General features: G+C 44.0%; 1 protein-coding gene across 1 annotated transcript in view; it reads right to left on the bottom strand.

Annotated features, from left to right (window-relative positions):
* Positions 1-16,276, bottom strand: part of GALNT9 (polypeptide N-acetylgalactosaminyltransferase 9) — a 313,695-nt gene that overhangs the window by 201,577 nt on the left and 95,842 nt on the right. The window contains exons 3-4 of the mRNA XM_019507030.1: positions 12,778-12,944; positions 10,436-10,610 (exon numbers count right to left, since the gene is read on the bottom strand). Of these exons, the coding sequence (XP_019362575.1) occupies positions 10,436-10,610; positions 12,778-12,944 (342 nt within the window). The remainder of the gene's footprint in view (positions 1-10,435; positions 10,611-12,777; positions 12,945-16,276) is intronic.

Raw genomic sequence — 16,276 nt, 5'->3', positions numbered from 1 at the left:
GAAGAGCCCCCAGAATGTTAAAAAAAAAAAAAAAAAAAAAATCAAACCCACTTCCTAGCACTCAAAGAGGAGAGACAAATCCCCCATCTGTTCTACCCAACATCTCTATCAGCATTCCTGAACTGCCCTTCGAGGTTTCAAACCTGCAGCCCCCACCAGCCAGAATAGAGCAAACGCTGCATAATATGCCTGCTGGAGAGGAAGATCAGCCATTCGGCTGCCAAATGTGAATAGCTCTTTTCTGCACCACTGGAAAGCACTGAGGATGCTTCACTGAACACTCTAGGTTGTTTAGGTAGATGAATAGTTGGAGCTGCTTTTCTGGCATGTCCTCTGTATGTAAGCTGGCACTGCCCCATAAATCTGAAAGGCCACATGGCATATGCCGTGTGCTTCTCCCTTTATTCAACTAAGTAATGTTAGTACACTTTTGCTGTCTGAAACATATATTCCATTAAGCTCCTGAATTCATCCTAAGTGACTGGTAAAAGGTCTGGAAAAAGAGAGGCTTTCTAGATAAATACCTGTGTCCTTTTCTTTCCAAAAGCTATACTTAAACCAATCCCCCATGGAAGCCTTGCTATCTCAGGCTTGTACAGAGTGATCATAAAAGGCATATCATCAGAGAACTGAAGACAGCCAGGTCTTACTTCCGGCACCAAACACAATGCCACCTTACCAATTTCAACTGGATCTTAAGTGATGGTAGATGGCAATCCAGGAAGTTTTTGGAGAGTGTTGGGGACAACTTCCTGGTGCAAGAATTGGACAACTAGGGACTGTGCTCTTCTTGACCTAATGCTTACAAACAGGGAAGAATCGGTGGGGAATGTAGAGGTGGATACCAACTTGGGCAGCAGTGACCACAAGATGATTTGAGTTCAGGATCCTGAGGAAAGAGCAACAGATTAAGGACCCTGGACTTCAGAAAAGCAGACTTTGACTTGCTCAGTAACCTGATGGGCAGCGTCCCTTGGGACGCCAGTCTGAGAGGGAGAGGAGTGCAGGATAGCTGGCTGTATTTTAAAGAAACCTTATTGAGGCTACAGGAATGAACCATCCCAGTGTGCAGGCAGACTAGCAAGTATGGCAGAAGACAAGCTTGGCTTACCCGGGAACTTTTCAGTGAGCTAAAACATAAAAAGGAAGCTAACAAGAAATGGAAACTTGGACAAATGACTTGGGAGGAGTATAAGGGTATTGCTTGGGCATGCAGTGATGAAATCAGGAAGGCCAAAACACAAGTGGTTGCAGCTAGCAAGAGATATGAAGGGTAACAAGAAGGGTTTCTACAGTATGTCAGCAACAAGAGGAAGGTCAGGGAAAGTGTGGGTCCTTTACTGAATGGGGGAGGCAACCTAGTGATAGATGACGTGGAAAAGGTGGAAGTACTCATCTTGTTTCTCTCTCAGTCTTCACAGGCAAGGTCAATTCCCAGTCTACAGCACCTGGCAGCACAGTCTGGGGAGGAGGAGAACAGCCAACAGTGGCAAAAGAAGAGGTTAGGGACTATTTAGAAAAGTTGGATGTATACAAGTCCATGGGGCTGGGCGGGAAACACCCAGGGGTGCTGAGGCAGTTGGCTGATGAGATTGCAGAGTCATTGGCTATCATCTTTGAAAACTCGTGGCAATCAAGAGAGGTCCTGGATGATTGGAAAAGGGAAACATAGTGCCCGTATTTAAGAAATGGGGAAAGGAGGACCTAGGGAACTAGTCAGGCTCATCTCAGTCCCTGGGAAAATCATGGAGAATCCATCTCAAAGCAGTTGGAGAAGAAGCTGATTAGGAACAGTCAGCATGGATTCACCAAGGGCAACTCATGCCCGACCAACCCGATTGCCTTCTATGATGAGATGACTGGCTCTGTGGATGTGGGAAGCCAGTGGATGTGGTACACCTTGATTTTAGCAAGGCTTTTTATATCGTCTCCAACAACATTCTTGCAGACAAGCTAAAGATATATGGGGCTGGATGAATGGACTGTAAGGTGGATAGAAAACTGGCTAGATCATCAGGCTCTGAGGGTAGTATTCAATGGCTTGATGTCTAATTGGCTGCTGGTATCAAGTGGATTCCCCCAGGAGTTGGTCCCGGAGCTGGTTTTGTTCAATATCTTCATCAACAACTTGGAAGATGGGATGGAGTCCATCCTCAGCAAGTTCACAAGCTGGGGGGAGTAGCAGATACAATGGAGGGTAGGGCTAGGATTCAAAGACACCGTGACAAATGTGACCAAAAGAAATCTCATGAATTTAATAAGGACAAGTGCCAACTCCTGCACTTAGAACAGAACAATCCCACACCGTGGTACAGCCTGGGGACTAATTTGTTAAGCAGCAGCTCTGCAGAAGTGGGCCTGGGGGTTATAGCAGACAATAAACTGAATATGAGCTAATAGTTTGCCCTTGTTGCCAAGAAGGCTAACAGCACATTGGGCTGCACTGGTAGGAGCGTTGCCAGCAGATCTAGGTAAGTGGTTCTTCCCCTCTGTTTAGCATGGGTAAGGCCACATCTGGAGTACTGTGTCTGGTTTTGAGCCACCCACTACAGAAAGGATGTGGATGAATTGGAGAAAGTCCAGCAGAAGGCAACAAAAATGGTTCAAGGGCTGGGGGACATTACTTATGAGGAGAGGCTGAGGGAACTGGGCTTATTTAATCTAAAGAGAAGACTGAAAGGGGGCTTGAAAGAGGATGGAGCTGGACTGTTCTCCGTGGTGGCAGAAGACAGAACAAGGAGCAATGATCTCAAGTTGCACCAAGGGAGGTTTAGGTTGGATATTAGGAAAAACTCTCACAAGGAGGGTAGTAAACCACTGGAACAGGTTACGCAGAGAGGTGGTGGAATCTCAATCCGTGGAGGTTTTTAAGACCCAGCTACAAAAGCCTCGGCTGGGATGATCTAGTTGGGCACAGTCCAGCTTTGTGAAGGGGGCTGGACTAGATGACCTCCTGAGGTCCCTTCCAACTCTAATTTTCTATAAATCTATGGTGGTCCTTGGGATGTTTTGGTTAAGTGTATAACAAAGTATATCAAGTGCATGGTATCTTTGAACTATCCTACAGGGCCACCCAGAAGAGAATTTTAGGTAATGTAATACAAGTGGTCAAGTGAAGCAGAGGCTGCGATAGATAACTAAGAAATCAACCTGCCTTTTGCATTGCCTTACCTCCTGGGAATCCATTGCTTATGCCCAGTTCAACACAATGTGCTATACACGAGCATAACAAAAGGAACCTCTAAAAGATTAACCCTAGACCTGGTGTTCCTGGGCTCTTATTTCATTAAGGTTCACATATTGTATATTTTAAACCACTCCTGCTTCTGTGGATAATCTCTAATGATGGACTGTGCTCATCACAGATCTGTGGAAGACATAGCTTATATTCCAGGACCTTTCTTGTGTGTCAAGCTCTCTCCATCTCTCTTGTATATTGAAATCACTTGATGAAATACTCTTACTCCACTGCTTCTTTATTACAACACTCCATTCTCTAGCACAACCTTAATTAGTGCAATACTGCATAACTCCATTCAAATACTTAAGATACCTCTGTGATGGGTGAAAAAGTAATTCTTAAGATAGGAAGGAAGTGTAATACTGTATCATTATGTCTCCTTTTATGGATCCCAGAACTCTTTTTATGGCTGCATTATGTTGTGGTCTCTGCCGTTCACTGTGAGTATCAAAGGCACAACACCTTTTCTTTGCCAGCCACAGAATTAACACCCTCAGCTCTTTATTAACACTTTCTCCCTGCTCCCTAGTATAACTTTAGTCAAGTTCTTTCCTCTTGGTTATATTATTCTCTCCTGCACCATTTCAAGGATGGGAAGCTGTGTAACGTTCTACATCTTCTGCAATACAATTAACAACTTTTGTGCAGCGGCCTGAGACTCAGGCCACTTGTGCCTTGCTTAACTGGAAAACAGGTACAGCATAAAGCAGAGACAGTGTTGCATGAACAAATGAATGCAAAGCATAGCTAGGCTGAGTGAAGACACAGTAGAAACAGATATAGGCTCAGTTCTGTCCTTGAAGATAAATATATAGCTCTGTGGATGAGAGCACAGGCTGCACAGATGTACTGGAGGGCAAGAGCGGGCCTGTACTGCTTGCCTCACCATTAAACTGTTAAAATGATGACCTCATCCTGTGCCTTCTGTTCACCAAATTATTTTTGCAGACTTCCCCACAACGTCTCAGCCCAGACAGTCTCCCCTTGTATCCTCTCAGCACAACCATCTGTTCCCATTTATTCTTCCCAGCTAAAATTCATTCAAAGAATATTGTACTGCTCTGTCTTCCCACTGCATGGGTTACCAATAAAAAAAGGTAAGAGGACGGACAATTAAAAATACCCATGAAATTAATTTAATAGGGGGAGAGACCAAAACATGGAACGTTGTTATGTTCAACCTGCCTACCTCTTTTAGACGTGTCTCTGGCATATAAAATGGACTAGGATTTGAGTGAAGAAAACCTTCCCAAAAACAAAAGTATGGTGATAGGCTTTTCTTTCTGGCTGTAGGAGGTGGGACTAGGAGCAATGGCCTCAAGATGCAAGAGGAGGCTGGAGATTTGAAGGACTTTCCTGACTTGAGGGTGTTCAAGCACTGGAACAGGCTACCAAGAGAAATTGTGGAATCTCCATCCCTAGGAACTTTCAAAAGCAGATTGGACAGACACTTGGTCAGGGATGATCCTGCCTTGAGTAGAAGCTAGACTAGAAGACCACATGAGGTCCCTTTCAGCCCTACTTTCCTATGACTCAGAAGGGGGAAGCTTTGTCTTTCATGGATATTCTGAGTCACCCCCAACACTCAAGGTTTTCAATGGGCTGCACCAAGAACCAGGAATAACTGTGGCACAGTAGCAGTCCAGCCATTCCCCCTCTACCTTGCTATGTCCCAGTGCAAACCTTCCCCAAAGGGCTGCTTGTGGAAGAGGACAGAGAGCTGGCATAGGCACTTCTCTTTCATCTGGGGATTACCCTTTTGCTAATGGCTGTAGATTAGAAGAGCCAACAGGACTGAGTGTGGCTCCAGACCTGGATCTGGTACATATTTGCAGTTCTCAACCTTTACAATTTTACTGGTTCCATTAATATTGGGTTCTGTAATGAAGCAGGACTTTTACTACGGGACACACTATGGGACAGGTAGAATTTTACCTAAGAACCAGATGGTGAAATCCTTGCGTATTTTGAATTTAAAGCTCCATTTGACAATTCATGGTAACCACACCCATTTCAGCCAGTTCTTTCCACTTATTACTGCCAGAGTAATAATATCACCTCACACTACCAAAAGTCTTATGGGGAAAAGGTCAATGGAAAAATCTCTGGTCTATGCTAATATACTTCAGTACCTGAGAGGCAAAAAAGCAGCAATTAGGCACAGCACAGTTTAAATAATTCAATCATTAATTTAACTTGCCAGCTTTCAGAATATTTTTTTACCTCCTCCAAGACTGTATTTCAGCATAGAAGCAGCATCTTGGGAGAGCTAAGCTATAAGAGTATAATACGGTAAAATGCAATATAATGCAAAATCTCAAATGTGTCGAGAACTACTATTATTTAAAGGGAAATATGGTCAGTGTCCAATCTGTGAATATTTCATGTGAAAAAGATGAGGTATTTCTCTATACCTCTCCCTAATGAATGTGATTACATAAGTATTAACCTGCAGAGGGTAAAGCAGATTGGGCCTGGTAGTTCCACTGACAAGCCGAGATGGTCTGTGCTCTGTACGTGATTTTTTCCCATATCAACCAACGGCTAAAAATTGACAGGGAATCTTTGGCTCCATGTAAAAGTATCATGGTTGTAGTTAGAATATGCATCAGAACCCTATTAGTGGCATTATAGCTCCCCTGCCGAACTGCCATGCTGATAGTCCACTGCCACACAGCTTGGTGCAGGTTTCAGCAATGACAATACAGAGATGAAGGGATGGGTTTTGTAGTTAAAGGACTAGACTGGGGTTCAGGAGTTGAGTCCAACTCCTAGTTCTGCCACAGACTTTCTGCATGGCTTTTGGCAAGTCAAGTCTTCCTCTTCGCCCATCAGTAAAAGTACTTGCCGAGGGCACCGTGTGTGTGTCTGTCTGCATCTATTAACACATGGAGGTGCACAGACCCTGCAGTCAGCGATGGCCAGCACAGAAAAAACACATAAACAAACAGTGAATGACAGAAGAACTGAAGCAAGGTTGGGTATCACTCCTCTGGCACACCCTGTGGTTGGAAACATGGGTGCCACTGCTGCACCAAAGAATTGCTGACCATGCAATACTGACTGGAAGAGCTGCACAGGGGAGCCAGGAAAGTCAACACACACGAGTTAAAACCTGTTCAATCCTTGCCTGGTCTCAGACTGGAAGACCCTCCTCTTCCAGCCCTTAGGAGGCAACATTACAAATTTTCCCACTTGTCAAGTTAGGAGACAAACTGAGTGAAAAACTGGAGCCTCTTGCTGTGAGAAAAGGCCACTGTAATTGTCTTACAAAGGAAACGTATGCAGTTTTCAACAACTAGAAGCCAAAGAATCCTATTATGCACAACACAGAAAAATTGATCAGTCAGGATTGAGACCTTGATGGTGGATACAGGAAGTGGGCAGTGCTTTGCTTCAGTGTGAGGAAGATTCAGGACTCTAGCCTGGCTCAGGGCAGGGGCAGACCTATACATGCCTCAGTGTTACTTACTATCCCAGGGCAGATCCCACAGGAGGTGCCTACTATGGGACCAGTCCACTAGGTGGTAGGAGAGCAGTAGGTGGTGGTAGCCTATTTGCCTTCAGCAAATGGCTACCCTAGGATAGACACAGACAGATGAAACCTAAACTGGTGTAACTTACACCAGTGGACTTTTGCCCCCTGAGTGGTGACTCTCCACCAGCTTGGGCAAAGTTACATTATCTGTCCCCTATTTGTTAAACTGATGCAAACATTTAAATTGTCTACACCCTAAGACTCCCTCAAACTTCATACTGTAAAAGGATAGGAGTACATGGTCTTCATCTACATCCATTAAAAAACAAAACAAAACAATGCTATTGTATAGCAACTGTGTGCATTTTGGCTTCCTTCTGGGATGAAGGATAAGGTACATGGTGTTCTTGTGCCTGTAGACAATAACCTCATGTGGAATATTAAATGGTACAAATCTCGAGGACCTCCTTCACATCCATTTCAGCTGGAAGGATGGGAGGAGAAAAGCAAGAGAAGTGGCTACTTTGTCAGGCCATGAGGGTGGGGGCAATGAAAGTGGGGGGTAAACAGGAAGGTAGAAAGGGTGATTGAGATAGCTGAAAGGCAGATCTAAGTTTTTAGGAGAAAGAGGAATAGGAGAAGAAAGATAAAGGAACAAGGTTGGCTCCCATCTGTGATTCTGAAGCAATGAGCTACATTATGCTTTTGATGTATATTTGGTGTACTCATTAGTTTTCTGCTGCTACTCAATGAGCAGAGCTCTTTCAGAAGGAAACCATCCCCCCAAGCAGCTGCAGAGATAGGCTCAATGGTGGTAATAAGAATTAAACACATCTGTTGAGAGAAGCTTATACCAGGGAAGAAGCATTTCAGCAAGCCCTTTATGAAGTACACATAAAGTCTCATTCACTACATCAGGTCCTTTTCATGCTAATCTCGGCCCCTCGCAATGCTCATAAAAAACAACAAGCTTGAAGGAAACAATGACACATCTCCCTTATTTTGCTATGATGCTATGACCCAGGCCAGTTACATCAGCATATCTCAAAGTGCTTTACAAAAGTGGTAAGCATTGTTTCCTTCAATGCAGAGGAGAGAAAACTGACCTGTGGCTGCATTAGGTGCTAAATGAAAAGCCATCTAGATTTCCTAGGTCTCTGTCCATTGCCTTGCATAAACACTGAAAGTCACATTGTACATACTAGTTAAAAAGCAAAGCGCAAGCAACTTTCAAATGGTTACAACTGACACTAGAATGGCCCTCAGATGGTCACTGGAGTGCGGGATGGTAAATAACTTAAGCCAAGTCAAATCAGTAGTCATACAGTACACCTTACTTTATTTCATCTTCCATTTGATAAGGACTTTTGAGATGCAAATGTACACCCCCTCCCATAATTAATACATCTTTTGCAGGCATCTCTACCAAAACAACAACAAAAACCTCCTCTTTAGCTAATACTAGAGCTACTTTTTATCATTTTTTGGAAACTTCATCCCAGAAGGAAGCCAAAATGCACACAGTTGCTATACAATAGCATTGTTTTGTTTTGTTTTTTAATGGATGTAGATGAAGACCCTAGGTATCCACTCTATGGTCACACAGAAGTAACTAAACAGCTTAAGGCATGAAAGTTTTGTGACCAGGGTTGCACCATTGAACACAACAGCTGACAGGGCATGACTGAGGTTATGGAAGGAAAGATTACATGCAATCAGGTCCTCTGAAATGCACCTGGAACCCCATGAGGACCTTTCCAGAGTGGCTGACCTGGACTGGCCAACATGGTGATGCCTAAATTGCCTGTGCATGCAAACTGGAAGATCAAAAACAAACATAATTAAACGGGACTACTCTAACAATACGGATATATGCGAGTGCATTGAAGTACAGAGTGTGGAGCACCTGCTCATTGCCGACTCCTCTATGAGACCTATACAAAAGAGGACCTCATTACAATAATGGAAAAAACTATCGCTTGTGCACAATTCTGGAAAAAACATCTAGTTTATGACAAGGACACGAGAAGAAGAATGGATGTTCCTACTATGTAGCATATATCTACTAGTTCTTTCTGAGCTGAAAGTGCCTACTAGGACATTCAGAACTTACTTCTAGTAGGTAGGGGTGTGTGAAAATGGGCTGTATTCAATTCAGATTTGGCCTGAATCGAGGACAGTGATTCAATTTGGCCAAATCCAAATATGAAGATTTGATGCCAATTCAGAGAATCAGCGAATTGGACACAGACACAGCTTTAAATGTTTTTCCTACATACCTCAAGGTACCAAGCGTGGCTCGTGAACACTGCAAATCGTTCCACAGGAGCATGGGGGTGTTCCCCACATGCTTGGCGGTGAACCCGGAAGTGGACCGGAAGTACGCCCGAGTCCACCACTGAGTGCGCTGGGGGGCCCCCCATGGCCCCAGGTGCCCCTCCAGACCCAGAAGATACCAGTCGCCAAGCTGGAGGGGCATGGGGGAGACCCCCCCGTGCACTCCCCAGCAGATCTGGAAGCAGACTGGAAGTGCTTCTGGTCCACTTCTGAGTCTGCTGCCAAGCGTGCTGGGACCCTCCCGCACTCCTGTGGGACGCTCCATCTGCCCCACCATCGCAGCGTTGACAAGCTGCCTCGTACCTTGAGGTACGTAGAAAAAACATTTAAAGCTGTGTCCATGTCCAAATCATCGAATCTCTCCGAATCGATTCGAAGGGTTCCAATTGGATTCGGAGAGATTAAAGGGTCTCCTGATTGGAGTTGGATTCGGAGATTCGGCTACCGAATCAAGCCAAATCTCTGCCAAATCGAATCAGGGACCGAAGCTTCACACAACCCTACTAGTAGGGAAAACTACTGGGGAATTTACTAAAATATCTCAGAACAGGAAAGCCTGGTATAACCTACACTAAAATGATTTTGTCTGCTTTTGTTCTCCCCTTCTGCTGGCTCCTCAGGAATCATGGAGGAACTGACAGTAGTAAAATGCTCAAGCAGCCTGGGCCCACAGAAGTTAGCACAGTTCTGAAGATTTACTCTAGCTGAGGATCTGACCCATTAAACTCAGAGCTATGCTCATGTCATCAGTGCCGCTGGCTTGGAAAACAGGATGCTAACAAAGTGAGGCATGCTAATTTCAAGGCCCATTAGAAACAAAGGGGAAAAAAAAATCAATTTCCCCCAATGTGAATACAAGAAGGGAAAAAAAAGTATATGGAAATTATATTCAAGCTTCTAGTGGGAAATGACCTACAGAGAGTAAACAGAACAAGAAATTAATGACAGTGGAAAATAAACAAAATAAAACAAAATGAAAGTATCTGCAAATGTCCTTTAAAAAGAATCCATCTGTCCTGAGCACAGAACTTGCTTGAAAGACTTTTCCCCATTACCCAACTTCAGAGAGACCAGATTAGTTTCAAGGTAAAAATGCTTCCTGATATGTTGAACCACATGAAAATGAGAACAGTAGTTTTTAGTGGATCTAGTAGCTACTGCAGAAGGCTTCCACAATTTACAGGGCTGCATTATTAAAATTAAATTGCTAATGTAGCTGTAACATCAGCCTCCTGTGAGCTCATCCCTGCAGTTCTCCTGCCTCCCCTGTGACTGAACAAGTCTCAAGCATTTGGGATGCAAGATACAGTGTAATAGCACTGATCTCCCAGTGGGAAGTACAGAATGCAGACAGGCATGTGGCCATCAACATGTCTTACCAGCCAGTGTTGAACTCAACATGAGCATCGAAGAAACCAACAATGGGAGCGGTTGCTGCTTTCCAGCCTTGGATTCTGGCTCTAATCAGTCCTTCCCGTTTGTTGTTACGCACTATTTTCACCAGGCCTGGGTATCTCTTATTGACATACTGATCCAGATTGAACTTCAGCTCAACTGCAAATAGAAACATAAGCACGCTCTCAAAGAGAGTCCAACCAAGAACAGAGCATCTTAATTCATTCCGATTTATCCTGGAGCAAACATTTTTAAGACTACAGGGGGAAAAAATCCCGAAGTTTAGCTGTTTCCAAATAATTGGCAAATTCTGCTCACGTAAGCAGGCCAAATCCCTAGGCCTTGGCTTGGAATTGAGGTGTTTCTTTACATCTCCCCTGATGCAGTCTGGTTATTAGATTGTAGAAACTGGCTTTTATAGACATTGGGGCTCAATATGAGACTTGGGATTTTGTCCATTGTTTAGAGAAATTCAAGCTTGAATCAGTTCCAAAATAATAATTTTACAAGTTCCCTGGACAACTTCTTGGGTGCCTGGAGTTGCAGTCCCAATTCTGACCATGTACCACTGTCACTCAGTTGACATCAGTGGAGGCGATTCTGATTTACACTTGCCAATGATAATTTTCCCAATGCCTTCACTGAGCCAAATCAGAATGAGACTTGGGAGCTTAAGGGTTTGCACTTAGATGCCACTCAGAAGCTGTAACCACATATATCTTCATCTTAAAACGAAACCTGGCACTGAAAATCAAAAACCAGGCCCCTTCTCTGTTCCATTGACCTCATTTAATGACATGCAAGTCCAAATTCACCAGCTGCTTCCTTTCAGTAGGCTCATAGAGAGACAAATTGTTATCTGCTTCTTTAAAAAGCCTCAGCCTTGTTATTATTTAGACTAAATTTTACGTACAAGATTTTAGATATTATATATTCACTAAATACATTTGTGGTAGCCTCCATGGCATTAGGGACGTCTGTTGAGGCTCTCCACATTACAGAATAGAACAATTACCATTCAAACCAAAGAATGTGGTTCATCCTTAATTACCTGGAAAAGCAGTGGGGAAAGCTACTTGCAGTCACCGACTCAAATTCTGCTCTCTCTTACACTGGTCAGTGTCCTGAATAACCCCAGTAAACTAAAATCATGACTTGACAATCATACTGGTGTAAGTGAGAGTAGAATTTGACCAAGCACTTCTATGTCTTGTACTTTTGGGTGTGGGTTTTATTATCATCTTTATTATTATTTTATTTCTTTGTTTGTCTCACTGACCCACTTTTTTGAAGTTCTTGAGAAAGACTACTGTCTGAAAAAGGAGGGTTTAAATTGCTGGGCTAGCAGGAAAATGCTATATTTGAGATCTTATTTTAGCTGGAGCTATTTGAAGACACTGAATCTTCATTTTTTTTCTTAGGTAGAAACACCGTGAAACAAAAAGAATATGTACCTTTACAACATAATTGTTAACAAGGAAAAGGTCATGCTGATCTATATTTTTAGTTGTGTCAAGATTAATATTAGTTACCGCACATTATTTTTGTCCTCATTAACTTCATGACTTCATTGTTCCATTGGCTTTGTGCCCGTTCTTGTCATTTGATTCAAACAAGCTAACTGATACATGTCGAGTACCAAAACAATTCAGAATCAGATTCTGATCTTAACTCACACCCGAGTCAACTGGGAACAACTGTGTGGACTTCAGTGGAATTGCTTCCTAGTTATCCCTAGGTAGACAAGAGAGGACACTATCCTCAGAAGGACTCAGTAGCCTCAATTTCCTGTTTAAACATAACTGTTAAATTTGAGATTTGGGGCTATTCACTAACATATTGTCCTGGTGAAAATTTGGCAACTGAATAAACTGTCTGCAGCTTTAAAAAAAACACCCAGTTCTGGTAAAGTTTTATATTCTGTCAAGAATTTCATGCAAGAATATATTAGATCTTACAAACCTTACTGATGCCAATATGTAGTTACTCAAGTGAGTCATTTCAGTAATTTAGTAGCACAACCTTACTGGGCTCATGGGACCAGATCCTCAGCTGGTCAACCCTACTGACTTCAAGGAAGATAGTTTGATTTTCATTGTCACCAGTTTGAGATCCAACTTCTTATTTACAAATCAGAAGTTTTATTTGTGAATTTCCCCAATCCATCTCATTTAGATGGGCCCCGACTGAATTCCCATTCAGGCAAATATTAGAAAACTCCATTTAAATAGAAGCAGGCAAGGTAGTTTTTGTTTACATGTCAGTCCCATTAGGAAACACAAGATAAAACACATAAGAATAAAAAGCAGATGTTAGTAATGTTCACCGTTATCACTGTTGTCATCCACCAGAATGATCTCCTTGAGCAAATGGGATGGAGTATGGTTCACAACACTGTGCACAGAGCGCAAGATGACAGACAGTGCCTCGTTTACAAAAATAAACACCACCGAAATCTGGGGCAGGTCATCAGGGTAGGTCATCTGCTTGCACCTGTAGAGAACAAGGCAAGAACTAAAACCCAGTAAGAGACTGAGATGTTAAATACATGGAAAAAATGGGTTTCACGTCCCTCCTCCCCAGCACGTGGACATACCGATCTTGTTCATTATAAACTACTGTAACAAATGGCATCCCCAAGGTAATATTCTATTCGGGTGCAAATAAAGACCAGTTTAACACAAAAGACAAATCACCTAGTTAAGTGCTGCTAACGCTTAATCAGCTTAATGAAAAAAGAACCATACATTTGCTTATGCCTGCATGTAGACAGGATTTGTGGGCAATTTTAGTTTCAGGAAAGCTGAAAGTGTCTTATAAAAATGAAGCAATGCAGAACCTTTATCAATTAATATAATTTTGCTCTAAGATGCTAGAAAAAGCATCACATTAAGGATTGTAGCTCTGTTCCAACTAATGTCAATGGGATGTTATTGAGTTAAATGGAAATAGGATGTGGACCCAAATTTTCAATTAGCTTCAAAATAAAAGCTGCAGAAATTTTGAAAGTTAACTCCATGAATACCAAAGCAAACTCCACATGTGTCCATGCAAATAAACCCTTGTCTTGTCAGCTGGGCACAGGGACATAGCCAGAAAATTTTGGGGCCTGAGCAGTGGCAATGCATGGGACAGTGTAGTCGCCAAGACCAGTAACGGCTGCTATTTTTGTGCCCTCACCCCAAGTTAGCACCTAGAACTGGTGCCTCATTTGCACCCACCTTCCCCCAACAAACAGTTACACTAATTTTGAGGTAATTACAGGACTTCCAAACGCATGCCTTGAAGGATGCATTTGCAAAATTTACAGCCACAATTTGGTCAACCATATTTTTCAAATTCTATTGCCTTGTGTCTATACTTCACGAGCAGTATTTTTCACTAGTTTTGCTGTTGCTTATTGGTGATGTTCATTTATATGGACTACTGAAACCCCAATAGCAAATAAATATTCTGTACCAACAAATATTCTGTACCCCGAGTTCAAAATGAGAAAAGGTTGTTACTTCAAATTAAATTTGTCACTTTAACTAAAAATACAGGACTGAAATATGCTGGTGGAATTGGAAAAGATTGTAAGCCATGCAAATCTCTCCCATAGAAATATCTGTTACCTAATGTACAGTCTGGTAAACCCTACACAATCTCTTTTTGACATCATCTACTGCAATGGTAGGTAGACAGAGAAATAAACACAAATGACAACCACCATCTAATCCAGTGCAAGAAATACACAAAATACAACATTCTTCAAACCTCCGAATCAAATGGGGGGAACTATGTTTGCTCCCTGCACCCACCCAAAACAAAGGCTAAATTTGTTGTAGTGTGGTTGTGACTTTATTAGGAAATCACCCAGTGTGGGGGGGAAGCCTTGCTCCATCTCTCTGTCCCTGAATGTTCAGGAATTAGAAGATGGGGAGAAACAAAAAGAAGAGGTTGCCATTAGAGTGACACATCTATTTTTGAAAAGAAATAAGCATCTCACCAATGCTGTCTGGGCCTCTTGCCCTAGAAATGCTGGCATGTGCATATCTGTCCTATTGGACTGATGTGTCAATTTAAGAATCATTCTTAGGCATAGCCAATTCATACAGGTAATCATTCTTCCTCAGACCTACAGCTAAATGGTAAATGATGGTGGCCATCACAAGGTTAGCATTTAAGGGTGTGTAGATGAAACGGGGGCCCTAAATTGAAGCAGTGGGTTTTTTAAATACACCACTTCAATTTAGGGCCAATTAAACCCCCATCTCGTGTGCACACCCAACTTACCTGCCTCTCTGGCAGCAGGGAGAGAGGGCGAGTGGTTCCTGGGCTGCAGGAGGGGCTGGGCTTCCCTCCACAGCAGAGGTGCCCTCCCTGCCCCCAGACAGCACTGACCCACAGGCACCCGGCTCCAGTGGTCCCAGGGGGGACCGCAGCCGCAGAGGGGAGCACCAGGCCCCCACACACCTCAGGTGGGCAAACAGGCTCCAAGAGGGAGGTAGGGGGCGGGGGCGGGAAAAGATCAGGCTCACCACTTTTCTTGGGCAGAGCCTGCCTTCCTGGGCTGCTGCCAGGCTGCCTGCAGGGTTTCCTGCAGAGCTGCACAGAGCCTAGTGCTTTGCTCCACAGCTGTAGGGGGAGCAAAGCAAAAGTCCTCAGAGAAGTTTTCATTTGCTGCAGCCCAAGTCATTTAAGGCACATTACACTGCTGAATTTTCTACAGCAGCTGGAATTAATGCACAATACCCCACTGAGGCATGCAAACATCGACACCATTAAAGCAGTGCAAAAGCATTTACCCCCCTTTAAAGTGTTGTGCACACACGCCCCTTGTTTCATCTACACACGGCCTAACACAGGGGTAGGCAATTATTTCACCTAGAGGGCTGCTTAATGAGTTTTGGCGAGCTGTCCATGACCACAAGGATAGCCACACCCCTGGTCATCATCTTGCAACTGGAAGCCCCACCCCCTAACCCCTGACCTTTGCCACTAGCAGTCCCTCCCCTTGCCCCAGAAGTACTCCTTTTGGGAAGGGGGTTTGCTATCTAGGAACCAGAAGAAAAATTATATACTAAAAATCAAACATCTACAATAACATATTTTAATTTTATTTTTAAAAGATATTTTTGTCCTGGTTTGTGTGCATTTGTGTCATGTATATGGAAGTAATTGCATAATAGCTCAAAATGAAGTCTTACTTTTGTATATTGTGGGGGTGGGGAGGGGTATGGAGTTTGTGGGGGGCACGTGTGGATGTGGGGGGCTGGCTGGGTACAGGGTTTGTGAAGGAAGAAGGTGGCTGGGAGTATGTATGTAGGAGGGTGTGGGCACATGTGTGCAGGTAGCAGTGAGTGCGACTCCCCCCAGAGGCCCATGGGTGTGTGTGTGTGCAGGAGGGTAGGGGGAGGGTGGTGGTTGGGTATGGTGTTTGTGGGGTATGTGATTGTGTGTGTGGGAGAGGGTGTGGTATGGTGGGGTGTGCATGGGAGCCCCCCATGTGCACTTCCCTCAACTGGTCAGCATCCACCCCCTCCCTGCAACAGCCTGGAGCCCACGTGCCCTGCAGTGCCTCCCCACCACCACCACCAGCACACAGCCGCCTGTTCCAGACTCACCCTGGCAGGTACGGTTCAGCCAGAAATGCACACAGCCCCAACCTGGCCCCCATGCCTACTTCGCACTCCCGACAGTGGTGCGTACTGCCGTCCTCCTGGGCACACAGTGGGGCTGGGGCAGTTCCACACTGGACCGCCTTTGTAGGCAGCCCAGGTGGTAGCAGCCACTGGCCTCAGCCCCGTGATACTGGCGGGGACCCGCGCACAGTCTGGACCCAC

This window comes from Gavialis gangeticus, unplaced genomic scaffold (assembly GCF_001723915.1).
Source record: "Gavialis gangeticus isolate Ggan-Ray unplaced genomic scaffold, GavGan_comp1, whole genome shotgun sequence".
NCBI lineage: Eukaryota > Metazoa > Chordata > Crocodylia > Gavialidae > Gavialis > Gavialis gangeticus.
Note: the sequence above shows the minus strand (reverse complement) of the source record. Positions and strands in the feature narration are given on the sequence as shown.